Genomic DNA, 26,710 nt, shown 5'->3' with positions numbered 1-26,710 from the left:
TGTATTCTCCTCACCTCATTCAATAAGCACTTACTAAAGGTCTCCTCTGTGCCAGGCCCTGGAATGATGGCAAGACTGCTGGAGCCAGAGGCAGCAGGCTCTGCAATTACCTCCCATGTGAGCTGGCACTAGTATGAGTTTCAATGATCTCTTTTGTAAAATGAGTGTTGGATGAAATGACTACTATAGTGCCTATCTACCTTCAAATATATGATCTTTTAGGAAGCAGCCAAAAAAAAAAACTAGGTTAAAGCAGGGTTTTTCATATTTGTCCAAATTCAGTCAAGCACACATAAATGGTTTTTAAAAAGAATGTGCTTGCTTGGGGGAGGGGAGGCTTGGAGAGGAGTACTCAATTTTGGATCTGATCACATTGAAGAGTAAAATCAATGTTGGTTCATTTCTAGATCCCTTTCCTCCAATATTACTATATCACTGCCCAGAATTACTGTCTTCCAAGCAGAATAAGGTCTTGGATTTTAGCCTGAACTGTTGGAATACCCACCTTGTGGCAGTCATTTCTACTGGAGACAATACTCACCAATGGCAAGCAGAAGGATGCTGGCTACAAAACAGCCCGCTCCAACACTGAGGTAATAAACCCCTACTCGCATCTCCGCTGGCCACAGAGGGAAAAGTGTTGCTGCTATTACTGCAATCACTGGAATACAAAAACATCAAGACACTTAACATGACTTCTGGCCTCAAATTGAATTTTACTAATCACGACTTCACAAATAAAAGTTATGATTCTATTGGCGGTGGGGGAAGAAGCTTTAAAACGATTTCATATTCTACTGATAAACTTAAGATAAAACTCTGTGCTATTAAATCAATTAAAATGTACATAGTCCTTAGAATAGAAAGTTAAGTTCTGGTTTGGAAAATGAAGTAGCAGATAAAATTCAGTCATTAGTTTTTGACATCTTCAAGCTCTACCTAATGTAATATGGGTCACTGCTCTTGTTTCTTTCTAAAAGGGACAAAAAATACACTTTATATGATGTTTAAGCAAACCAAACCCAGATTTGGCAATTTATACACCATCTAGGGATTTTCTCAAAAATCACAGTAATAACTATGGGTGAACTTGAAACAAAATCAACATTTCTAATCTCAGAAATATCCTCCTCAATAGAAATGATTTTTTTTTTTAGTTTTTTGCAAGGCAATGGGGTTAAGTGGCTGGCCCAAGGCCACACAGCTAGGTAATTATTAAGTGTCTGAGACCAGATTTGAACCCAGGTACTCCTGACTCCAAAGCTGGTGCTTTATCCACTATGCCACCTAGCAGCCCCAATCATATGATTTCTGATAGGTTTGTTGTTGATGTAATTGAGTATACTAACAGTTTTCCTAATATTGAACCAACCCTGCATTCCTGGAATACATCCTACTTGATCATAATATGTGTGTGTGTGTGTGTGTGTGTGTGTGTGTGTGTGTGTGTGAGAGAGAGAGAGAGAGAGACAGAGAGAGAAGAAAAACAAGAAAGGAGTTAAAAGTGAAATGGCAGAGAGAGGCAATTAATCATTGTAGAATAGCCTCAGTAATTTCTTCTCTTCCTTCTGGAATATCATCCTTGTGGATCTGAGGAGAACAGATGCCCCATGGCAGAGTAGATCTTTGGTCATTAATAACTTAAGAGAGTGAAAAGACTTAAAATTTATTTATTATTTCAAAATTTAAGAAAAACACTCTTCTTCACCCATGTTTAAATCCTGAAAAGGGATCCAGACACTCTTAAGTCTGTTAGCATAATTTTCAATGGCTCATCTTTAGATAAATTTCTTAAGAAATCCATAAGGAAGATCTGATTATTCCAGCTATTTCTTTCCATTTCCTTAAGGCTATACTTGAAGTTATTTATTCACTTACCAAGAATTAGTCCCATGGCAAATGTTTTAAAGTGGACAGGGTCATAGATCCACACATACACCTGGAATAAGAAACAATTAAATGTTTCCACATAACAAGAGAAAGTTAGATTATTTGTCATTTTAATTTAGATGTGATGTTTGTTAGCAAAATTGTATCACTTTTGAATTCAAAGCAAGGATCCACATATAATTAAATACTTGAAACAATGTATTAATTGAGCTCTAGCTGAAAAAGCAAGATATTTTGCTTGAAATTGGAGTACCTTGTTTGGTAATAGCCTATTCAACAGAAGCAACAGTGAAGGAGTTTACAATAACCCAAATAACTATTCTAAATGTTTTACTACAATGTCAAGACTCACAAGAGAAGGTTATCAGAATATCACATATATTTGTAGAATATAAAAATCTACCCTGAAAGTAAATGATTAACTTAGTAGCAATTTTTCCTAACAGTAAGTAAATTACACTGGATAGTTTTAGATTTTAAATAATCTGCCTAACCTGAGTGTCAGACTGAGTGGTTCAGATATATGACTGACCATCTAAAGAAGATTATCATATTTCTAATCGCTTCTTTCCCATCCCATAATTTCTACTGGTAATTACAGCTGCTATATCTAGGCTGGATACACTAACCTCATTTCCATCCAGGAACACTTGGTCTTCATGTGGTTCAAGTTTAAATTTTTTTTTGGTTTCTTTCTTTTTAGGTGTTCCTGGCGTTTCCTCCTACAAAAAGGTACACAGATACAGACACACACATAGTTAAATAGGATGAAAAAAATCATTAAAAATGTATAATTTCACTGCAAATGAAAATCAAAACATTCATCACACAAATTAATTTTCAAAGCAATGTAGGCTAATATCTTTTCTATTATGTTAAGGACTAGATAATTCTCTGAAAAATGAAATAAAGCAAACAAAAATCACCAAAAAAACCCCACCTTTGACATTCAAAATATCTCTCACTGGACACTTCCAAGCTGCAATATGCTTAAAAAACAACACAATACCCACACACCTCACAAGCTGCTGTGATTCAAAAGACAATAAAATGATTGCTGAGATGCCCAGAAATAAATTCATTTGTCTAGTTTGGTGTTATGAACTTTTTCACATGTTTGACCTCGTTTAATCCTCATAGCTCTGAACCAGTGGTTATATAAGTATTAGCACCTTCTTCCAGAGAAGAAAACAAGTTCAAAGAGCCTGCCACACCAAGTACAGGTCAAGGCCAGGATTCTCACTTAGATCTCCTCAACACTGTTTCTTGCCTCCTGAGAAGGGCAGGTGTTAAGTCACAGAATGGTGTAGCTGAAAATAACCTTAGAAATTATTTAACTCAAAACCTTACTCAATAAGAGGAAGAAACAGAGGTCTGGAAGTTAAATGATTTGTCCAAAGGTCCAGAGCTAGTTTGTAATGAAACTGCCATGTTCAAGAACCTGAAAATTCCTTCAGTCAAGCATAAGTTTTTATCTTCCCATTGCTCCCTATGTCTAATTGCTGTTTAACCAATTCTTTTTTTTTCTTTTTCTTTTTCTTGTTAGGTTTTTCAAGGCAAACGGGGTTAAGTGGCTTGCCCAAGGCCACACACCTAGGTAATTATTAAGTGTCTGAGACCGGATTTGAACCCAGGTACTCCTGACTCCAAGGCCAATGTTCTATCCACTACGCCACCTAGCTACCCCTGTTTAACCAATTCTTAACCCTCTAATTAACCCCTTCTTTGTTCTCTCAGGCCTCTTCCAGTAGATCTGCTAGGCACAAGTCCTGGTTTCCCTGTCTTACCACCACCAATGCCTTGCCAAATGAATTACACTCCTTGCATCTGCCTCCTTTTTACCTCATGTGCTTCAGCTCCCCTAACCTGATCCACTATAAATTTATATAAATCTATTTTCAAATAGCCCTCATAGCAGTGAACCAATTCAGCTATTCCTCCTTGATTCTCTAGCCACATTTCAGCAACTCCTCCAAATCACCTTTCTTTTATTTTTCAAATATTTCACTTTTGTCAAGTAGCAAGAATCTTCCACATCCCCCTCCCATCCCCCCAAACAAATTTCCACATAGGTTGTGTCAAAAAAAACCCAACTGTCTCACTGTACACTCACCTGCCAATCAGGAGGTAGTTAGCACATTCCTTCTAAATCAGTCCTTTGAAATCATGGTTAGTCATTTATGCTGATAATGAGATATCTTAATGAGGCTAGTGTATTAATTCCTTTACCATACCGTTGTCACTGTATAAATTGTTCTGGTCCTTTTCTTATTTCACTCTGTATCTGTTCACAGGACTCTTCCCAGCAAAATATTTCAGCACATTTCATTTAAGTGCACCCTCTCAAATTTCCATTCCACTTGAAGGCTTTTTTTCTGGCTGCTACAACTATTTTTTCTTTGACCTGGAAGCTCTGGATTTGGTTTATGATTATTAGGATGTTCCTGGAATGTTCATTCTGTTTTTCTTTCAGGAGGTAACTGGTAGAATCTTTCCTGTTTCCCTTTTGCCCTCTAGAGTTATCTTTAAAGGTTTCTTGAAATAGGATGTCTAGGCCCTTTTCATTGGTCACGGTGTTTAGATGGTCCTATGCCTCTTAAAATTTATACCTCCTAAATCTATTTTCCAAGTTTGTTGTTTTTGCTATGAGATAGTTCATATTTTCTTCTATTTTTTTTAAGTCTTTGACTTTATATCACTATTTTGAAATAACTTGTGAAGTCACTATCTTTTATTTGGTCTATATTAATTTTCAGGGAGTTTGTTGCTTGGACAACAAACCTCCTGTGCCAAGCTGTTCATTTTTCTTTTTTCTATCACTCTCATTTCCCTTCCAATGTTTTCCTCAAGTACTCTGATTTTGTTTTTATAATTTTAACTCTTGCTTACTCTCTTCTAGGAATGTTAGTAGAATCTGTACCCATGATGTTCTTTTAAAGATTTGGCTATGGATGTTTTGGAGACATTCTTGTCTTGAGCTTCTTATCATCATATCTCTTATGGAGAGATTCCTTTCTTGTCTGTTCATTATTCTAGTCTACTTCTTAACTTTGGACTTGAAAACAGGGCTGAACTTTGCCTTATTTCTGGGAGGGATATCTCTTGGGGGTAATGACTGGGGTATGATTTCTCCCTAAGTCAGTCTTGTCTCTCTTCTCTCTCTCAATCTTTACTGAGAAAATGGAGATAATTTGCCACAAGCACCTCTTCATTTCATGCCCCAGGACATCATTCCCCACTATCTCCTTTATTAGTCTCTTAAAAGGTAGCTGTTCTCACCTAGACTAAAACTGCTATAGGTTCCCTTGATCTCATTCTTCTCTTACTAGATCTCTTTTATAATTTTCAACCTCTCCTCTTCTATTTTTCCTTCCATGTTACCCACAAATATGTCAATGTCTCTCATCCATAAACAACTTATACTAGATTCTACCATCACCACTAGTAATAGCTTTCTATTTCTATTCCCAACTTCAGACAAATTCCTTGAAAAACTCATCTATTACCATCATTTTTTAGGTCTAGAATCTGGAAAAATGAAGGCTTGCCCATCAGTCAGTATCCCTGGGCATCATTTTACCTCTTGGTTTTTTTGATTAGTGAGATTGGGAATCTGCTCTGGAAAAATGGGTGGAAGGGAAAACTAGCTATCCTGAGTATCTGGGCTTTTTTGCTGCCTCTCTTCTTAAAGATTCCTGTGTTTTGGCATCTGATCTGTTACTCAGATGAAACAACTCTCTCTTAATTGCTCAATCAATGGTCTTTTCTCAGTTCTCTTTCATAATCTCTGCATCCTCCCACACTGTTAACCACACTCTCCTCCTGGGTAATCTCTCTGCTCTGGGTTTTCAGGACATTGCTCTCTCCAGGTTTTCCCCGGTCTTTCCTGATTGCTCGTTCTCAGTCTCATTTGCAGATTTCCATCTACTTCACCCTCCTATCAGCAGGGATGACCTGTTCAACAGACTTCAGCTCTGTTCTAGACCCTCTTTTTTTTCTATATTTTCTCATTGGTGACCTTATCAGTTCCTATCAACTCGATTATCTCACTGCAGATGATTCCCAGATCACTACCTAAACCCTAGTCTGCCTCATAAGCTGCAGTATATAACACATTTCAGATTGGATGTCCTAGATTTCAACTTTATCCCCTCACATCAACTATTGCAAGAGCCTCTTCATTGATCTTTCTGCCTTATAGTGTTCCCAACTACAAGCTGCTACCACTTTAGAAACCACTAGAAAAAGTGGTTTTTCTAAAAGTCAGTTCTAGTCATGCCTGTCACCCTTTTCTAATCTTCATGTAGTATCACTCTTATTACCTCTAAGATTATTTTAACTTCTCCACTCGGTATTTAAAGCTCTTCACAACTGATCCAACCTTTCTGGAAAGCAATTAGGAATTATGCCCAAAGGGCAATAAAAATGTGCACATCCTTTGATCCAGTAATACCCTTCTGGGTCTTTATCCCTAAGAGATCTTGAAAAAGGGTAAAAAAAAATCCTACATGTACAGAAATATTTATAGCAGTTCTTTGTGTAGTGGCAAAGAATTGGAAACTGAGGGGATGGCCATCAATTGAAAAATGACTGAACAAATTGTGGTGTATGTATGGGATGGAACACTACTGTGCTATAAGAAATCATGAAGAGCCAAATTTCAGAGAACCCTGGAAATTCTGGCATGAATCGATTGCTGAGTGAGATGAGCAGAAACAGAAGAACATTATTCACCCTAATAACAACATGGGGTGATGATTAACCTTGATGGACTCGTTCACCCCATCAGTGAAATAACCAGGGACAATTTCAAGGGATCTGTGATAGAGAATACCTGTATACAGAGAAGGAACTGTGAAGTTTAAATAAAGTCCAAAGCTTATTATCTTTAACTTTTAAAAGATGTCTTATGTAACATGTAATTTTGCTATCTCTACTGTTTTCTTTCTTCCTTTTGGATCTACTTCTCTCACAATGCATTCAATTTTGATCTATGCTTTTTATCATGGATGTAAATGTAAAGCCTTCTGTTTGGGGGGAGGGAGAAAAATTGTAAAGCTCAAAACCTTGCCAAAAGAAAAAAAATGATTGGCAGAAATGAATGGCAGAAACTACCATTGTAAATAATTGGAAAACAAATTAAATATTTATATTTATATAATTAAAAAATAAATAAAACTCTTCACAAATCAGTCCTGTCCTATTGTACCCCTCCAAGCCTGGAAATGCTTTCTTGCCCCAGCTGTCTCAAAGAATCCCTAGTTTTCATTAAGACTCACATCCACTGCCTCCTTATGGAGGAGGGATTTCTCAGTTTCCCCAGCTACTGGTGTTTTCTCTTTTAAGAATACTATGATAATAGAGGAAATGGATCATTAAATGCTACAGTCAATGGAAGAATTCTTCCCAAGAAAAGCCTAAGCAAACAGTTCAGTTTATCTCTGATGATACAGACAAAATTTTATTTTGGATCTTTTTTTTTTTTTTTGGTTTTTGCAGGGCAATGGGGTTAGGGTGGCTTGCCTGGGGTCACACAACTGGGTGATTGTTGGGTGTCTGGGCCGGATTTGGGCTTGGGTGCTCCTGGCACCAGGGCTAGTGCTCTGTCCACTGTACCACCTGGCCATACCTATTATTATTATTGTTGTTGTTGTTGTTGTTATTATTAATTCATTTATTTATTATTATTTTTTTAAAGATTTTTTTTTCAAGGCAATGGGGTTAAGTGGCTTGCCCAAGGCCACACAGCTAGGTAATTATTAAGTCTGAGGTTGGATTTGAACCCAGGTACTCCTGACTCCAAGGCCAGTGCTCTGTCCACTGCGCCACCTAGCTGCCCCTATTTATTTTTTTAATTTTATTTTTTTTCTCTCTCCTTTATCATTCATGCGGGTCTTTATTTTGGGGGGAGGCATTAAAAAATAAATAGGGGTGTCCAGGTGGTGGCAGTGGATAGAGCACTGGCCCTGGAGTCAGAAGTACCTGAATTCAAATCCAGCCTCAGACACTTAATAATTACCTAGCTGTGTGGCCTTGGGCAAGCCACTTAACCCCATTTGCCTTGCAAAAACCTAAAAAATAAATAAATAAATAAAAAGGAAATAAAACAAAACAAAACAACAGCGCTAATCAACTTAATGCAAATGACCTGGCACTCAACAGAAAATGTATGTTAAAAAATGGGAAGATTGTCTAAGATGGACACTATGAAGAGTTAATTCACAATCTTAAAGTCTCCATAACTGGTAAATCCTAAATCTGATGATCAATAATTAAATGTTCTGACAGACTTGTGCCACCCCTGGCAGGACTCACCTTTTTTGACTCTTCCTTTTCTCCATCTTTTTTTTTCTCTCTCTCCTTCTTACTCTTTTCATCTTTTACATTTTCTTTCTTGCTTCTTTTTTCTTCCTCTTTCCCACTTTCTACTTTTCCTTTTTCTTTTTCTTTTTTTGTGTCTTTGTCAAGTTTCACTTTCATTACTTTTAATGCTCGGTGAAAGAATTGCTTTTTTAAAAGCCTTTAAAATAAACAAAAAAAGTCATTACATTATTTATAAACATGTGAAATCTCTTGATTAATACAAGGTTAATTTTATATAGTATAGAGTCCAGAAGTTAGTCCCCAAACAACCCATTCTTCCCAAGTGTCTTAAGGATGCCTACCCTTCTTTAGAAATATTTATTCTACATAGTTTTGAGTAATCCTCATAGGATGGAGTTTGTGTCCAGAATTAGATCATCAAAAGTACCACGACTAGTTAGTGGTACTTCTCTCAAGTGTGTGTCCAGGTTCAACACTCTTTAAGTGGGGGGGATATATGTGGACATTGAGGAAGCACTGACACCATGTACCTGAGGATCAGTAGAGGGACCAAGAAGGTAAAATGCTTCTTTTCCTCTGCCAAAAAGGACAATCTTTAGACTGTAAAGGATATAAGAAGGAGAGCTAATAGGAAGCTAAATCCCAGGACATGCAGGGATAAAGTCAGGTCCTGATAATCCAAATCATTCAATTGAGCTAAACTACATCTAATGACCCTGAAGGAGTTGGAGAATGGGATTCCTGAGCCAATATCACAAATCTTTGTAGACTGGATGATGGAAGGCAAATTCTATTACAATTTTAAGAAAAGGAATGAGGATGGGATATAATAACTTAGGTCAATAAACCTGACTTTGATTCCTGGAGAAATTCAATGACATCTTAACAAAAGAGGCAATCACTGGCCATTTAGAAAAGAAAGCAGTGATCACAAGTCACTGTGATTTATCAAGAACAAATCAAACCAAACCAATCATTTCTTTTTGGGCTTGGTTACCAGACTGGCACCAGGGGATTACTATATATTTTACTTAGAATTTAGACAGAGAATTTGGAGGGGAAAAAACCAACATCCATCCTCTTATGTTAAGACAACAGTGTTTGGTCAGGCAAGTTCAGACCTAGTTGAACAGATGAATCCAAAGGACTAGACATTAATGTTCTATGTCAATCTAGAAGCAGCGATCTAATGGAGTCTCCCAGGGATTTGTGCTTGACTTTGTGATATTTTATCAATGACTTGAATAAAGGGACAACTGGCATATTTATCAAATTATCAAAGCTAAGAAGGATAGGTCACACATTACACAGGAATTTCAAATTGAGCTAAATGTGAATTTTTACAAATGGGTTCAAAAAAATCAACTTCAGAGGTATCTAGGTGCTGTAGTAGATAGATCACTGGAGAACCCGAGTTCAAATCCAGCATCAGACACTTAATAATTACCTAGCTGTGTGGCCTTGGGCAAGCCACTTAACCCCAATGCCTTGTATCCCCCCCCCCCCCCCCATCAACTTCACAAATACATGATTTAGAAGGCAGGAGTTCAAGCCTATTTTTTCCTGGTATGTTCAGTAAGAATCAGGAGTATAATATGACTTGCCAAAAAAAGCTAAAGCTACCTTAGGAAAAGTGTAGAGGCCAGGTATAGGGTTGTGGAAACTGTACTATACCGTGCCTCTGTCAGATCCTATCTGCTGAACTGTGTTCAGTTCTGGACACAGACCATTAGGAAGGACTTTGAGATCTGCCACATGCTATGGAAAGAAACCCAATGTGTAACCTAGAGAAAACTTAAGGGGAACCTGGTGGCTGTCTTCAAGATATCAAGGGCTGGAATGTGAAAGACAACTTGCTCTGCTTGAACCCACAATGTGTGGAAGTTACAGAGAGCTACATTTCAACTGAAGAACTTCAAACAATTCAAACTGTTAGTGAAACAAGAAAAATGTTGCCAATCCAAATCACTATTTTCTTGGACTTCTTATTTTCACTGCACATTTATGTAAAACTCATTCTATTACAGCTACTTATTCCACATCAAGTCACATCCCATTGTGGTTTCAATATATCGAGAATCGGCGTAAGAAATTAAATGGGGAATTTTTAAGGAGTTTTGTGGAAGTCACAGACAATCCACAAAGGTCAGCAGATGTCACAGAAAAAGTTTAGAAATATGTGTACAATACTGCATAACTTCAATCCAATTTTACACTAATGTACTACATAAAAGAAAAAGGAAAAATTCAGATGACTTCTCTGTAGGAAGGGAGGGACAAAAAATTTTACTTGGAATTTCCAGATCCTGAGGGCACCACAATCCCTGAAATATGGAAGGGAAAGGGATAATTGGCTTGATTTAAGTACTGAATAATGCAAAGGCAAAAAGCTAAATTCATGTCAACTTGCTAAAGGCTTTTTATTGCATCATCTCTTAAAACTCTGTTGAATACGGTTGGCAAAACATACCTACTCGCAAAATGCCCAACCTATAATTACCAATAATGACACAACTATGTTTAAGTGTTGTAGTGAAGAATATAGAAATGAATTATAGACTATGATAGGCAAAACTCTTAATGACTAATAATTTAATCAATTTGAGAATTTAAGGGATTTTGATGCAAGTTTTATCACAAATATGTACAACAGAAGAACTTTCTTTTTTTTCCCTTTTTGTTAAGGCAATAGGGTTAAGTGACTTGCCCAAGGTCACACAACTAGGAAATTAAGTGTCTGAGGTCGTATTTGAACTCAAGTCCTCCTGACTCCATGGCCAGTGCTCTATTCACTGTGCCACCTAGCTGCCCAAGAGCTTTCTTTTAAGGTAGAAGCAACTTGAAATTATTTTTGAGGGGGATGAATGGGAAAATATCTGATTCATGCAAAAAAAAAATTCAATAGTAAAAAACCATAAGAAAGAGAATATACTTTCTTTGCCTACCTAGAGATAACAGGATAAATCTGGCACCATCTGACCATGTTAGCTCTGACCCTGCTCCAGAATCTTTAGCAGCTCCTAATGGCCCAGGGCTTGGCCAGCCTACCCAGACCTGCGGGCTATCTCTGGCCTTCATACACTCCACAGGGCTGCTGTTCTCCAGAACTTGCCTGCTTGCTGACTCTGGCTTCTTTGCATGGCCTCCCCCTCCTGCCCCCCCCCCAATGCCCTGGGATACATATTCATTCATTCTCATTCTCTCTCTCAAAGGTAAAAAGCTCCTGAACAAAAGTTCAGGAGGCTCTTTCTCGGCTCAAATAATGATTGATCAACTTGTTTACATTCTATATTCCCTCAGTAGAATGTAAGGTCATGAGGAAGGTCTTTTTGTTTTTCTTGCATACTTGTATATTCAAAGTTCTTATATCCAACATTCAAAAAACTGCTCAGTTGAAAGAATTCCAGGTGTGACCAAGAACTTTAAAAAAAAAAAAACCATGAGATATCTTGGATTTCCCCAAAGCCAAAGATATTGCTGAGGGGGAAGGGGGTCTCCCCTAAACCCTCTGACCAGCAATATGAATCAGCATAAACTCTTCCATCTATATTAATGATATTATTAAAAGGATAATGATGCTGACCTTTGGTCAGTGACAAGTTACTTGGTGTTTCAGGAACTTGACTTCCATGTGCAATTGTATTTTTTTCAAACAGAGAACCTGGCATTAGTCAATGCTATAGAAAATCATCATGACATTCTAAAACAAGAATTAGAGATGGAAAAAGTTTCTGGTGAAAGAACACATGATTCTGTGGTTTCAGATCCACAGTGGGTTGGATGTCCTGTTGGGACAGGCCAGTAAATGGTATCGGGAGCAGGCGATATGGACATTTTAGGTACTTGGCCAAGGAGCAAATGCTATCACTGTCAATTATTGAAGTCTCATTTTGTTACTTTAATATGAACCTTCAATTTAATCTATATTAATAATATAGTAAAATCTGTAGCATGGTTCTTTTTGTTACGGTTAAATATTGAATTTTGTTCTGCTTAAAGGCTTGTAACACTATTTCACCAATACCTGTTACAATAGTCAACAACAGACTCTCGGGTTGTAAACAAAGCTTCTTCTCCTTTCTTGGCCTTTGCCCATTTGGAATCCAAAAGGCAATCTACTGCTTTTGAAGCTAAAAGGGAAAAAAAAAATAAGTATTACTGACTTTTAATGTACATTTAGGAGAAAACCAAACACTACAGAATGAGAATCTTCTTTAACTCAAATTCCTCTGGTTGTGCAATTAATAGACATCTATCATAGCATATGGGCAATCTCACCTTCCAAAAGCAAATTACAGAACTTTCTAATCAGAAAAAAATATTTTATATGCCCTAATTTAGTACCAATAGATGAAAATAAGTTCTCTAATGATTTTAAAAACGGGCGAGAATTAAAATATTGTATTAATTTAATGAAGTCCATGTATTTTTAAGTGCCTACAATAATCAAGACTCTGTGTAAGGTGCTTCTTGTTGGTTGTCCTTTGTTCTGGAAGAGGATGATGACTTCAGGAAGATGTCATGATGTGCAAATGAACTGGATTTGAGTGAGGGAATGCTGGGCACCCTCTCCTTCACAGTCATCTGGGTGCAGAAGCCAGATGTGGATCAGGACAACTGAAGATGGTCCTGTATGCAGGGGGGGAAACTTTGACCTTTTTAAGCTAAGGTCTTTCCTAGCTCAGTTTGTCTGAGACATGCCTATTCAGTGATTAAGGTTAGGAAAGAAGAAATGAGACAAAGCATAACCTCTTTTACCAAATCAAAAAAAAAAAATTCAATCTAGAGGGGAAGACAGACCCTCAGAATTTCTGGCCAAAATAGAAACAATGGCTATTTACATGCACTCTGAGTCATCAGGTCCAAAGAATGACCAAAAGAAGCTTGGACTAGGACCTGTAGTTGGTCAATTAATGAGAGCCAGAGAGATTTGGGGTTTTAAAGCATGGTCCTTAAAAAAAGAATTCTATAAACCCCAAGCTATCTCGCAAAGTGATCAACATTTATATTGCTAGGTCTTAATAATTTAACTTTATTGATTGTATTATCTGGTTTGATTTTTTTTTTTAACAACATCTCTTTTAGAGATAGGTATGATGACACCTCCTTTTACACTGGATAAAGCTTTTAGAGAGTTTAAGGACTTGTTCCAGTAACATGGCTGTGACCTATCAGGGTCAGGGATCAAAACTAGATGGTCTGATTCCAAGTTTAGTGTTCTTAATTAAGATCTTAATTGAAAAAGGTACCTTGAGAGGCTAGGTGGTGCAGTGGATAGAGCACCGGCCCTGGAGTCAGCAGTACCTGAGTTCAAATCTGATCTCAGACACTTGATAATTATCTAACTGTGTGGCCTTAGGCAAGCCACTTAAACAAAAATAAAACTTATTCTAAGCATATTTGCTAAAGGAGTCTACTAAAGGTACACTGAGTAATATGGAACTAATAAAGGTAGGTTTTGTAAGCAACCTAATGTGGTTGAGAGAAAAGAATGAAATAGGAATGAAAGAATTAAATATGAAATAGGAGCATAAGAATTAAATTGGTATACCTATCATTCCTGAGCTTTTACCTGAATGAAAATAAAACAGAATTTTTTTTTTTAGGTTTTGCAAGGCAAATGGGGTTAAGTGGCTTGTCTAAGGCCATACAGCTAGGTGGTGGTTGTTGTTGTTATTATTATTATTATGTGTCTGAGGCCTTATTATTATTATTATTATTATTATTATTATTATTATTATTATGTGTCTGAGGCCAGATTTGAACCCAGGTACTCCTGACTTCAAGGCCAGTGCTCTATCTACTGCACCACCTAGCCACCCCTAAAACAGAATTTATAGGACGGAATCAAATACAGAAGAAAAATACAATGTAAGGAAGGAATTCCTTTTTTTCTAAACTATTAAGATGTATCTTGTTTTTAAAAGGTAAGAAACAACACACCTGAAATGCAATGCCATGTGCATCAGAATTCTGGGGTTCTATTCTGGAGACACAGCAAAGTTAAGAGTCTTATGAGATCATTTCAGTGGTTTAAATATTAAACCCCTGAAACCAACTTCAGAAGACCTTTTTCTCTGCTAAGGAAAACCTTTAAAGAAATTCTGAATATTTAAGACACAAAAACAAAATAAGGCCAACAGTGCTCGTACAAGCTTTATAAAAAGTAACATAAGAAAAAAATGTTCAAAATTTGTTCATTAATATAAAAGAACATATTTTTGGGGGTAGCTAGGTGGTGCACTGGATAGGAAGACCTGAGTTCAAACCTGACCTCAGATACCTATTAATTACCTAGCTGTGTGACCTTGCAGGTCACTGAACCCCACTACCTTGCAAAAAACAAACAATAAACAAATAAATGAAAGCACTTTAAACTAAGACACCTTAGAAATAGTAAAACTTAATATCTTTCTAAAAAGATCTGAACTGAGGTGATTGTTATATTGTAATCCTACCAATAAAATAATCAACCCGGTGACCCATCATATTTGTGGATTTTGTGGGACAGTTGAAGCGGAGATATTTGGCCACTGCCTTTTCCTCTTTGGATGGTTCGCCAACTTCCTGCAAAATGAAAATGTTATTTTAGTGTAATCATTCACGAAAGATATTTTACACGTTGTAAATTATATTTACAAAAGCTCTTTAAGCATATTTTAGGCAATGTGATAAAATAATGAATAAACATTTCCAGGTAAATTCTTTGGGAACCATAATATCAATCTCCCCTTTTCAAACTTAAAATTTTCTCTTTTTTTTGGTTAAAACTTTAAAATTTCAATACAATATAATGCTGTTTCTGTGAATGAGAAATCTAAAGTCAATTTTCACCATGTATATTTAAACAATGTGGTTTGTTTAAAATGGTCATGCTTCCATTAACATATATGAATATTGGTACTCCTAAGTGAGAATTTCATCCAAATAAAACAGTGTAGTCACACCAAGATGAGCTGATCTGCAAAGTGTGAAGTGATCTAAATATCCCAACCTATTCCTTTTCTCCATCCCAATTCTCCTACCCAAACCCTAATACTCCAAAACAAAAGAAACAAAAAGTTCTCTCTATATAATACTATCAATATTGAAACTAGATCTCTCCTGCCTTCTCTAGAACAAACGAGGAGAGGAGAGATGTTGCTTTATGAAAATGAAGTAGGGACAAAGAACAAAAACCAAGGGGATGCCCATCAACTGGAGAATAACTGGACAAGTTTATGGCATATAAATGTGGTGGAATACTATTATACTATAAGAAATTATGATGTTTCTGAAATTCTTGGAAAGACATTTTGTGTGTGTTCATGTGTATCACAAATATAATATATATATATATATTTATATATATGTAATGAATTTTCATTTTCTTGCCTAGCCAATAGTAGATAAGGGAGAGGGAGATAATTTGAAAATGAATATAAAACAAAACAAAACTTAAATTTTTTAAAAAAAGTAAACAGTTAAATTGAAGCTTCAAGAAACAAGAGGAAAATAAAACCCACAAGCTAAAAAAGAACCACATCAAGTGATAGAAAACATGTTGCCAATGTTTCTTAGTCCCTCCTCATTCAGTAATATATTCTGAGATTAAAAAATCTTTTCTGCCATCCTTTCAAGCTGGAGTCAAGTCACTCATTTCACTTTCCCAGCTAAAATGTCTAGGAGGAAGAATCTACACTCACTGACTTTACTTCCTTATCACTCACCGTATTTTTTTCAATTCTTTTGCAACCTTTTTTTTGCAATCCCAAGGGACTGCCTTGGTATTAATCCCCTATGACCTTTCTACAATATTTGATACTGGTCACCACCGTATTCTCTTGCTTCTCCTACCCTAGGTTATTGTTAGTCTAAGTTTATTCACTTCATCCCCAGAATAAGTGTCTTAAGGCTCTGTCCAATTTCACCTCTTTAAGCCTCCAATATTCTGACCTGGTGTCATGGGGAACATAATACTTAGACCACCTACAGAAACATGGATGGAAACCCTGAAATCCTATTGCAAACCTTAAAAGTGAAATAAATATGGACTCTGATTAACTAGTCCATCTCCAACTTATACACTATGCCTCAGACAAACTGAGACCCAGACAGAAAAGACTGAATTTAGAAAGACCAAGGTTATCCAGTGCATCCTGAGCCATCACTAGTCTAGTGGTCTTGATCTCTGTCTTGCCACTGGACTTTGATGCCTCTGGAAGACTAAGGCTGACTCTGTGCAACTCTACCCCAATTTATACACAAGACGCCACCTTCCTGACATCTACAATCCTCTTCATTGAAATTTCAATCCTCTATATCTTTACCACATCTTTTTCAAATATAAATGCTTACTTCTGAAGTTGATTTTTGAACCCAGGTATAGACAGGCTTTTTACATATACCCTCATTACATTTCACACAATATTTGCCCCACAATTCTAGCACATCAAGCTTTTTATTTGGATTCTGCCAGTCAACACATTTGTCTCTTTTGTGAAATGGATAAACATTTCATTCATACCTTTTTCCAAGTAACAGATTTTTAAAAAGTCACCTAGCACAAGGTCAGTTATTCATTGAATATTAAGGACCTACTAGGTGTTGGGCTAGGGGTACAGTCACTCCTCTCACTCATAAGTCTGATGGGGAAAATAACATGTAAATAACTAGGCATAGATTCCCAATTCACTAGATTATCTTGACCTCCCCCCCTTCAGGGAGGACATCAGATTATTCTCTTTACCTTTCCTCTCATCAGTTCCCATGCCACCTTTATGATTATGATTGTCAAACTTACCTATCTAGTTCCAACTCTCTCCTGACTCATACTTCTTCAACTGCTTTTCAGATATATGTATAAAACAGAATTCATTATTTTTCTCTCAAACCCATCCTCCTTCCTTATTACTGCTCTACCTCCTCCCAATTGCCTCAGGCTTACAATCTTGGAGTCCTCCTGGATCCCTCATTATAGTGAAAGGCAACTGGACCATAGAGAACAAAATAATACTTTATATGCAATGAACTGCATAATATCGAAATTTAAAGGAAAAGCGTGTGGGGGGAGAGATGGAAAAATAGCAGTAAAACTATACTATCTGGGGCCCTCATTGTACCTCTTTCAAACCCAGGCAAATCTAACAAAAAGATTAAATTAGAAAGAAGTGAGCAGAACTTTTCAAAAAAAAAAAAATTAAGACATAATAGCTCTCTATCAAGAGTTTACATATTTTTCAACCATGCAGGATACCGTTACAAAAATGGCCATGTATTAAAGTATAGAGAACTTAAAAATGCAGAAAGGTACAAATATCAAATGCATCATTTACTGATCACATAATATAACAAAATTATATTCAACAAATGACATCTGAATAAGGAATTTAAAATACAGACTAAATTCTAAAGAAATTGGTTATTCAAAGAACAAATCTCAGAAACAATAGAAAATTTCATCAGAGGAAATTACAACAGTGAGACATACAAAAACTTGAGGAATAAAAACTAAAAGTAGTTATTGGGGAAATTTTATCTCCCAAAGTTTTCAAAAAGAGAGATGAAATTCAGAAAATCAGAAGACATTAATAAAACTGAAAGAAAAATTGATAAAACCAGGAGCTGATCTTTGGGGAGGTGAAGAGGACTAGCTAATCTGATTTTTAAACAAGAAAACTAAACTTGTTAAAACCAAAAATGAAAAGAATTCTTTACATATGAAGAATAAAGAAAATCATAACCATTCACCACCAAAAAACCTGATTAACTAGATGAAATGAATACTTACAAAAATATAAAATATTCAGATTTATAGACCTTTGAAACAAGGTCTATATGATCTAATATCCAAAAAGGAAATTGAACAAGTCATAAATGAACTCTTAAAGAAAAAAACAAAAAGCTTCTGGAATAGACAAATAAATTTACCAAACAATAAAAGAACAATTAATTCTAACATTATATGACCTGCAAAAATAAGAAAAGAAAGGACCCTCACACCCTCTATAAATCAAAAAAAATGCATCGATACCAGGGAATGATATGGTAGAAGATTACAGACCAATAAAAAAATTTTAAACCCTACATGACACTGACAGAGGCTGGCAAATTCAAGAAAACTTTTGAAAACTTGTTTCTTTCTCTTTGTTCCTTTCTTTTTTCTGTTTTCTTTTAGAATATAAATAACATAGACATGTTTTGCAAGACTGCACATAAAAAACCTATAGCAATTTGCTTGCCTTCTCAATAATGGAGGTGGGTAGGAGAATCTAAAACTCAAAATTTTTAAAATAATGTTAAAAATGTTTACATGTAATTGGAAAATTTTTTTAATTAAAATAAAATTCTACATGATTTCATCATCAAGAGATGCTAAGGCCTTTTTACAAAATCAAATTCAAGAAAGCATTTATAACTAACACTTTTCCTTAATATAGTAAGTAGTATCTATCAGAAATTAAGAACAAGTATTAAGATGTAATGGAGAAAAATTAAAGCCTTTCTAATGAGATCAGAAGCAAGGACACCCATTTTCCACACTGCTGTAATTGTTTCCAATTAAGGTCTTAGCAGAGCAATTTTCAGTGATACAGATACCTATGAAGTCAAATTAGCCTTCCTGAATTAGAATCTTTATTATCCATTCTTTTGTCATTTATTTATAGATATCTTTGGGGATGAATTTTCAATATTAGCATATTCTTTGGATTTTATATCTCATGAATTTCTAGATATCTCTTTTGCTATTCTTCTCACAATGAACTCTCCTTAACAGCATCTAACTGGGTAAAAATATAGAGGCAGTTTTCTCCCCTTTTTCTTTTCAGTTCAAATCTCTTTTGAGTAGATTTGCAAGACCCCAGGCAATTAGTCTTTCCAGCCTTGGTTGGGAAAACTTCACCCCTGGTCAAGATTGAATATTCTTCTATTTTTAAGTCATAGTGGGGATATCAAAATCTCAGAACACCATCTTCTTAGTAAAATCTGTTCTTCCTGTGTGAAGATCATGCCTTTAATAAACAACTATAATGGAAACATCACTTATGCCTCTAAGATCTTTCTTTCTTGCTCAGAGTTAGTAATCTTTAGCAATCCGATGTTTTTTAGATTCCTTCTAGTGATATAATTACAGTTTATGTGAATCACCAGAAGTAGTTAATAATAATCGTGGTCTAGTTTTACATTGGGGTGGTTCTCTGTCACATCCTGAACACATGCCTCAGGAAGACAGCAGATCTCTCTATTGTCATGAGATAAGTCAATAAATGAGGTGCCAAAGTTTTATCTATTTTATAACACCTATAGTAACTTTCCTTTATGAGCACATAACTACCTCCCCAGTTTAAATCTTATCATCTCGGTCTGGACGACTGTACAGACTGGCCTCTCTTCCTTAGTCTCTCCCCTCTCTCACCTATCTTTCAAGCAGGTGTCAAAATTATTTGCCTAAAGCACAAATCTGGCAAAATGACTTCCCCTGCTCTAAAACCCTCTGGCTCTGCCTAGAATAAAATACAAACTGCTAAGCCTGGACTGTAAGGCCATCATTTCAAATGGGAAGTCTACTGATCTTCCACACCCTTTCCCATCTAGCTCTACTGGCTACTTGCTATTCCATGCTCAGGAGGCTCCAACTCTATTTCTGTGCTGACTGGAAGGCCTTCTCTTCTCAGTTTGGGCCTTTTAAAATCCAGGGCATCCTTCAAGATTCAGTTCAAATGCCACTTTCTGCAAGGGGACTTCCTCCCCCCATCCCAGAGCCCCCTTCTCTAAGCATCCCTGACACCTCCAGACACCACACCACACGGTCTCCTCCAGGTAGGGATTCTCTTTACCCTTCTTTGTCTCCTCTACAAAGACACAGGAAGTGCTGAAATGTGAGATGACTGGTTGGTTGTGCAGGCCCTTCAGCAGAGCCTGGACTGAACTTGTTCATGTGTAGATCATTCACAGATCTTTTTCTGGTAGCAAAGAAAGTCAAGGGGGTTCTTGCAACCTAGAGAATGCTGGGACGAACTGGCAGAGGAATGTGATGAAGCACCCCTGTGCTATAAGGAATGAAGCGAGAGGACGGTTTCAGAGAAACCTGGGAGGATTTGTACTGACTGAGGCCGGGTGAAGAGCAGAAGCTCAACAATGCATACTGGCAAAAACCAACCATTTGAAACCTTAAAGAACTCTGAACAAAACCCTGAAGATGTGATTCACACTGATAATAAAGAATGTATTCAATCCCTGACAGAGATAACAGATTAATAATATTCAGGACTTATTACACATTTTTGAACATGGCCATTATGGGGATTTGTTTTATTTGACTATGTTTATTTGTCATAAGACTTTCCTTTTTCCCTTCTCTACTGCTATGGAAGGAAGAGAAGGAAGATGGAAGGCAGAAAAACAAATTAACATTAATTTAAAAAATTGTAAATGAAAACTTCTAAGAAGAGTGGGTAAAGTGAAAAAAGAAAGAATCTACTTATCAATCAACTCCTGAAAGAAATCCCAAAAGAAAAAGTCCTTGAAAGAAGACCAGGGAATCACAATCAGAATCGTACTACAAACTTCTCCATAAGAAAAGAGCTCTTGGAAAACAATCTTTCAAAAAACTATTGATAGCCACCAAGCCCCTCCCCACTGGACTCTCTAGCTTTGTAATTCTCTTAAGTCTGTGATATTCCGTGATTTGCAGCCATATGGAATGTCTAGAAGAACACAGCATAACATTGTCTAGAAAATAGTTACCCATCATTTCCCATTATTTTTCTGTGTGGTGGGTTAGACTCAACTCCGGGGTTCTTGTGAATCTCACTTAGAAAACTGCAACGTTCTGAGCCTGGAGGGGCCCATACCTCCTCCTTCACCAAGAGGAGTATCTACAGGATACTACGGGACACCTGCTCTCCTAGCTGGACAGTCTTGGGGAGGGGGTGGCATCTGAAAATCACTCACTTCTAATTGAAATTGAGCATTTCCTTCAATTAAGATTAAACTGGGTGTAGCAAAGGGGGATTTGCCTCTAGATCTGCCAACTATGTAACTAGTGCTCATGCTCTTTTCCCTTTACCACACTGCTTTCCCAAAGAAGAGAAAGAAAAGGCAGTTTAAAAAAACCCAAACATTTAATAGGCACTAAAATTTTGCTTAAAGGGTGAATAAGAAGGATGATGAATTCGATGGTCAGAGTTTAGATGTGGATGATGCCCTTAGGAATGAAGATGGAGGACTTATGTTAAATATCCCAAAAGACTCAGTGACTGTCATAAAAATAAAAGATAAAGAGAACATAAACATATCTCTAAAATGCTGTGACCTGCATTTCAAGACAAAGAATGAAAAATATTAGCATCACAGAAAAAAACAGAGAAGTTGGGAAAGAGGACTGGTCTGGAGGAAGTTCAGTCTGATTAAAAAATAAAGACTGGTACAATTACTGGTGACATCTAGCAGTGAATACAGTCTTGTTAAAGGAATTCATAGAAAGACTATCACCTAGTCCAAGCCCTCCTGATTTAACAGATGAGGAAATCAAGGTCCAAGGTCAGTGAAGTGACTGGCTCCCAGGGCAAAAAAGCAGGTGCTAAAGGCCTACACAATACTGGCCCGACAGCTAATCTAGTGACTGACACACTGCCTTTATATATTTATTAATTCTTCAAGTATACTGAATCAATTCTTTTTTTGGGACGGGGTTGTAAGGCAAATGGGGTTAAGTGACTAGCCCAAGGCCACACAGCTAGGTGATTATTAAGTGTCTGAAGCTGGATTTGAACTCAGGTATTCCTTACTCCAGGGCCAGTGCTTTATCCACTGTGCCACCTAGCCGCCCAATACTGAATCAATTCTGCTTCTGAAAAGTAAATAGTAAACTGAAGAATACAAGAAAGGAAGGATGGCCTGGATCCTCTCCCAATCTGACTATAGGGCCCTAGATAATAAGAGTTCCTGCACCCCTAGTCCGTTATCCCAACTCAATGAAGGTTTATCATAATCTGAGAGTCTGTAGAAAAACTACCTAGAAAAGCACTGCATATGGGTAATTATGGCCATTAGTTCATGTTTGTGCAACACTTTCTTTTTCTTTAGAAACAACTCCTGACCTGGTGAATGTTTTTTATCATTATTCATTTTTTTTAATCATGCAGTCAAAGCCCTAATTGGATTCCCATCATTAAAAATTACCTGCGCCTTGAGGCACTGTCCCAGTGACTGCCTCCACCCTCAGATAATCTGGGAGTCCAGGCCCATGGCTGACCCTCTGCCGCTGCTGGCCAACCAGGTTCTGGCCTTGACTTTGCCACCAACTGGTTGTTTGACACTCCAGCAAATTTGGACTTTATAAAGGTGTCAAGTTAGGGGCTTGGTCTAGAGGATACTTGTTGTTCCCCTCCTGTTCTTTGGGGAGAGGCCATCCAGAGAAGCTCCTTAAGATGAGCCAGGGTACAGGGAAAGGCATCTTGCCACGTGGCAGCTTGGAACCAACACAAAGCTCCTCAGCAAAGCAGAGACAAAACCGGATCAATCTTTTTTTCCTTGTCATTCTCCAGGCTGTAAAGTCTCTCTGAAGGCTCTTTAAGGGGCCTACTTGTTCCAGGTAGCTCTGGGAGGGGCTCACACCAAAGGGGAAAGCAGAGAAGGAGCAGCTTCCAGTCCAAGTGATTACAGATCCAAGAAGGACATTTAATTCACTCAAACTCACACAGCAAAAACCTCCTTCTAAGGAAGGGGCCCAAATTCTCCCACCAAGGAACTTGCCTGTCTTTCACTGATACCCAGAAGGGATAATCTTTAGTTCTGGACTGAACTTTAATTCAGATTTTCTGTTAAGATGCTTTTTGAATAAAGAAAAGGAAACTTGCAAATTTAGATCTGTTAAAGATCAAGCATCATTATGAGAATAAATATGCAATTTAAGTCAATATAAATTCTCTAGAATATTTTTAGAAAATACATTATAATAAACAATGGTCTAATGTTAGGAAAGTTTCCTCAATTTAGAATTAGAAAGGGCTACAAAGAAAAGGTGATGGAGTTAAATGGTGGGTGTGAGTAGCTGTAATCTATCACCAATGAAGTATTTCATAAAAGAGTAAATAAGGCTGTCAGAGACATGCCAGGTGTAAAGAGGGCACCGGGCTAGCCTGGTGCTCCAGAGGCATCCGTGGCCTATCCGAAGATCCAGAGAAGCTACAGGGTTGACCCAGATGGGAAAAGTTATGCAGGAGAAGAAGGCAGGGATCAAGGTGAGGGAAATCGTTCTAAATCAAGGAGAGTAAATATCCAGTTTACAGATTTCAAGCAAAGAGAAAACTTCTCTCGACAATCTCAGGAATTGTATTTTTACAAATGGCACATTAAGTGTACATATGGAGGAGGAAAACTGATCCAACAAGCTCTACTATCTCACACCAAATCTCTTTATCTCTCATCAAGCCCCTCTGACTTAATGAGTGAATGCTTTTAGACAAATAGTTATGAACTTATGAATAGCATGGTTATAATATTAACTATGAATGAATTTTTTGCAGAAAGACGGTCAGTTTAAATCTTTCTAATTAATAATTTAAATATTTGTAGCTTTAAACAAATCTACTGGCAATATCAATTGTTTTAACTGAAGCTCTTCACAGCAAATATTTGAATTTGGGGTGAAAGGCTGAAAAACACCATAGACTAGAACACTGGTTGCTTCAAAAGAGCAGAAGAGTCAAGAAAATTGAATTACTGTCCTGCACCTGCCTCTAATTAACTGCTTGCTTCTCTAGGCTTTGGCTTGGAAAATCAGTACTTTTCTAATAGATAGTAATCAAATTCTCAAAAAAAAAAAAGGCAGAAAGGGAAGAAATGCAAGCTAAGAAAAAAAAATGTTCCAAATTACTAATGGTAAGAGAAATGTAAATGAAGACAAATGAGATTTTCTATCACACCTGTGATATTGGCAGAGGAAACAAAAAAGGACAATGAGAATTGTTGGAAAAGTTGTGGGAGGACAAGCATGGATGGATCTGTGAAGTGGTCTAACTATGCTGGAAAGAAATTTGGAATCATAGTCATTAACTGTTATGTTTCCTTTCACCTAGCAACACTAAGTCTATATCCCAAAGAGTTTAAAGAGAGAGGGAAGGGATTTGTACTTGCAGAAATATCTACAGCAGTACTTTTTGTTATGACAAAGAATTAGATAACACAGGTGGCCATCCATTGAGGGATGGTTGAACAAATAAAGGTAAATTCAAGTAGGGAAAATTACTGAAACATAAAAAAGATGAAACCTGGGAAGATGTGTATGAATGGATGTGAAATGAGAAGAACCAGAACAACTGATTCATTGAAAACAATTTTGAAGACTTAAAAACTAAATAATGCAATGACCAATTAGAACTAGAGAAGCTTCCAATCATCTGGAGGAGAGGCAACAGGCTATAATCACAGAAAGGAAGGAATATTTTTAGATATGGCAAACACAACACTAATCTGTTTTACTCAACTAGAATTATTTATTTTGAGACTGGGTTTTTATTGTTCCAGGGGAATGGGAAGTGTGATATTGATGCAAAAAAAAAAAAGAAAAAATGTCAACAACTATGTCAAAAATACACAAAGGAACGTAGATGTTCAGAGGAAGAGAAAAGGAAAGGTTAATATTGGCACTATCGTGTTCAAACTGCACGTCAAATTTCAGTCTTACACCTCATCCTCTTTTTACTGGCTCTGAAAATGGAAATGGTTATGTTTGTTGATGACTGTCAGGTTCATAAATAAAGATGATAAGATCTGCCTGTAACACCTATTGAATGTGAGATCCAAGGCAAGATCATTTTACCCCATAGTGCCCCAGGCAGCTCTTTAAAGATGGAAAAAAAAAAATTCCAAAACACTGTCAATCTGGTAAGAGGGAATTTCCTCCTCTGGAGTTTTTCACACTAGTGAAAGCAATGTGAACAGTCACAGCAACGACAACACCTGGTGGCACAGATGCGCAGCTGGAGAGCCGGAGTGCTCGGCTAGCAGGGAGCCCGGCGGGCCTCTGCCCACTCAAGCCGGCTGTTTCGGTGGGGCACGAGCGGCGGCTGCAATGCACCCCGGGCACCGCGGCACTGGCACACGCGGGCACCGCGGCACTGGCACGGGGGCAAGGCTTCGGGGCACGCCGGGCCCGGGTGGGCGGGAGGCGCCGCGGCCCCGCTCACGCTCGTTCTCCACTTAACGCTTTGGGTCCGGAACTTGCTTTTTGGGGCTGGGTTCTGCTTTGGCCCGGCCGAGGCCCACAGCCGGGCAACGGCCTCGGGCCGCGGCCTGGGCCGAGCCCCGGCCCCGCCGCCTCGCAAACCCGAGAGCCGGCCCCGGGGGAGGCGCTGCCCGCGGGGCGCGGGAGCAAACGCCGCGCCCGCCCGCCGTGCCCGCCCGCCGTGCCCGCTGTGCCCGCCGTGCCCGCCGTGCCCGCCGCAGCCGGGTGAGAGGCAAACTTTGCCACGAGAACAGCCGCCCCGCCCCCCCCGCGGCCCCGGAGCCCCGCGCCGAGGTGGAGGCGGGGCCGGAGCCCCGAGCCGCGCGGGGGGCGCCCCCGGGGCCGCCGCGCCCCCCGCCCCGGCCCGGGCCGCGCCCCCCCCGCCCCGCCCGGCCTCGCTACCTGGACGCGCTTCTTGTGCCTCCTGCGCTCCGCCATGTTCGCGGCTGCTCCGGCTCCCTCTGACGTGCGCGGGGCGGGGCCGCGGGGCCTCGCGAGAACTCGGCTCCTCCGAGACCCGTGACGTCACGGGGCGGGGCGGGGCGGGGCCAGGCCGGGGCCGCCGGGCCCCTCCCACCCCGGCCCCCGGGCGCGGCCCCCCAGCACGTGGGCGCCCGAGGCCCCAGGCCCGGCCCCCGCCCCAAGTCTCCCGATCAGAAAACGGGAGAAGAGCCCGGGGCGCTCGTCCCAGAGGGGCGGGGGCCCCGACGCCCCCCGGAAAGGAGGCGGCTGCGTAACAAAAACACCCCCATCACCCCCATGATTCCCCATCATCACCCATCATCCCCCCATCATCACCCATCATCCCCCCATCATCCCCCCATCACCCCCATCATCCCCCATCATCCCCCCATCATCCCCCATCACCCCCATCATCACCCATCATCCCCCATCATCCCCCATCATCACCCCCATCATCACCCCCATCACCCCCATCATCACCCATCATCCCCCCATCATCACCCCCATCACCCCCATCATCCCCCATCATACCCCCATCATCCCCATCATCCCCCATCATCCCCCCATCACCCCATCACCCCCATCATCACCCATCATCCCCCCACATCACCCCCATCACCCCCATCATCCCCCCATCATCCCCATCATCCCCCATCATCCCCCATCACCCCCATCATCACCCATCATCCCCCCATCATCACCCCCATCATCCCCCATCATCCCCATCATCCCCCATCATCCCCCCATCATCACCCCCATCATCCCCCATCATCCCCCCATCATCCCCCATCACCCCCATCATCACCCATCATCCCCATCATCACC

General features: G+C 38.9%; 1 protein-coding gene across 1 annotated transcript in view; it reads right to left on the bottom strand.

Annotated features, from left to right (window-relative positions):
* The window catches only part of SEC62 (SEC62 homolog, preprotein translocation factor), a 34,026-nt gene extending 8,123 nt beyond the window's left edge, over nucleotides 1-25,903 (bottom strand). Inside the window, exons 1-7 of the mRNA XM_074190898.1 lie at nucleotides 25,826-25,903; nucleotides 14,673-14,781; nucleotides 12,239-12,344; nucleotides 8,206-8,410; nucleotides 2,520-2,612; nucleotides 1,879-1,939; nucleotides 542-661 (exon numbers count right to left, since the gene is read on the bottom strand). Coding sequence (XP_074046999.1) covers nucleotides 542-661; nucleotides 1,879-1,939; nucleotides 2,520-2,612; nucleotides 8,206-8,410; nucleotides 12,239-12,344; nucleotides 14,673-14,781; nucleotides 25,826-25,861 — 730 coding nt within the window. The 5' untranslated portion in view covers nucleotides 25,862-25,903. The remainder of the gene's footprint in view (nucleotides 1-541; nucleotides 662-1,878; nucleotides 1,940-2,519; nucleotides 2,613-8,205; nucleotides 8,411-12,238; nucleotides 12,345-14,672; nucleotides 14,782-25,825) is intronic.
* Between the last annotated feature and the right edge of the window lie 807 nt (nucleotides 25,904-26,710).

Source organism: Macrotis lagotis, chromosome 6 (genome assembly GCF_037893015.1).
Source record: "Macrotis lagotis isolate mMagLag1 chromosome 6, bilby.v1.9.chrom.fasta, whole genome shotgun sequence".
Taxonomy (NCBI): domain Eukaryota; kingdom Metazoa; phylum Chordata; class Mammalia; order Peramelemorphia; family Peramelidae; genus Macrotis; species Macrotis lagotis.
This window is presented reverse-complemented; position numbering and strand designations above follow the sequence as displayed.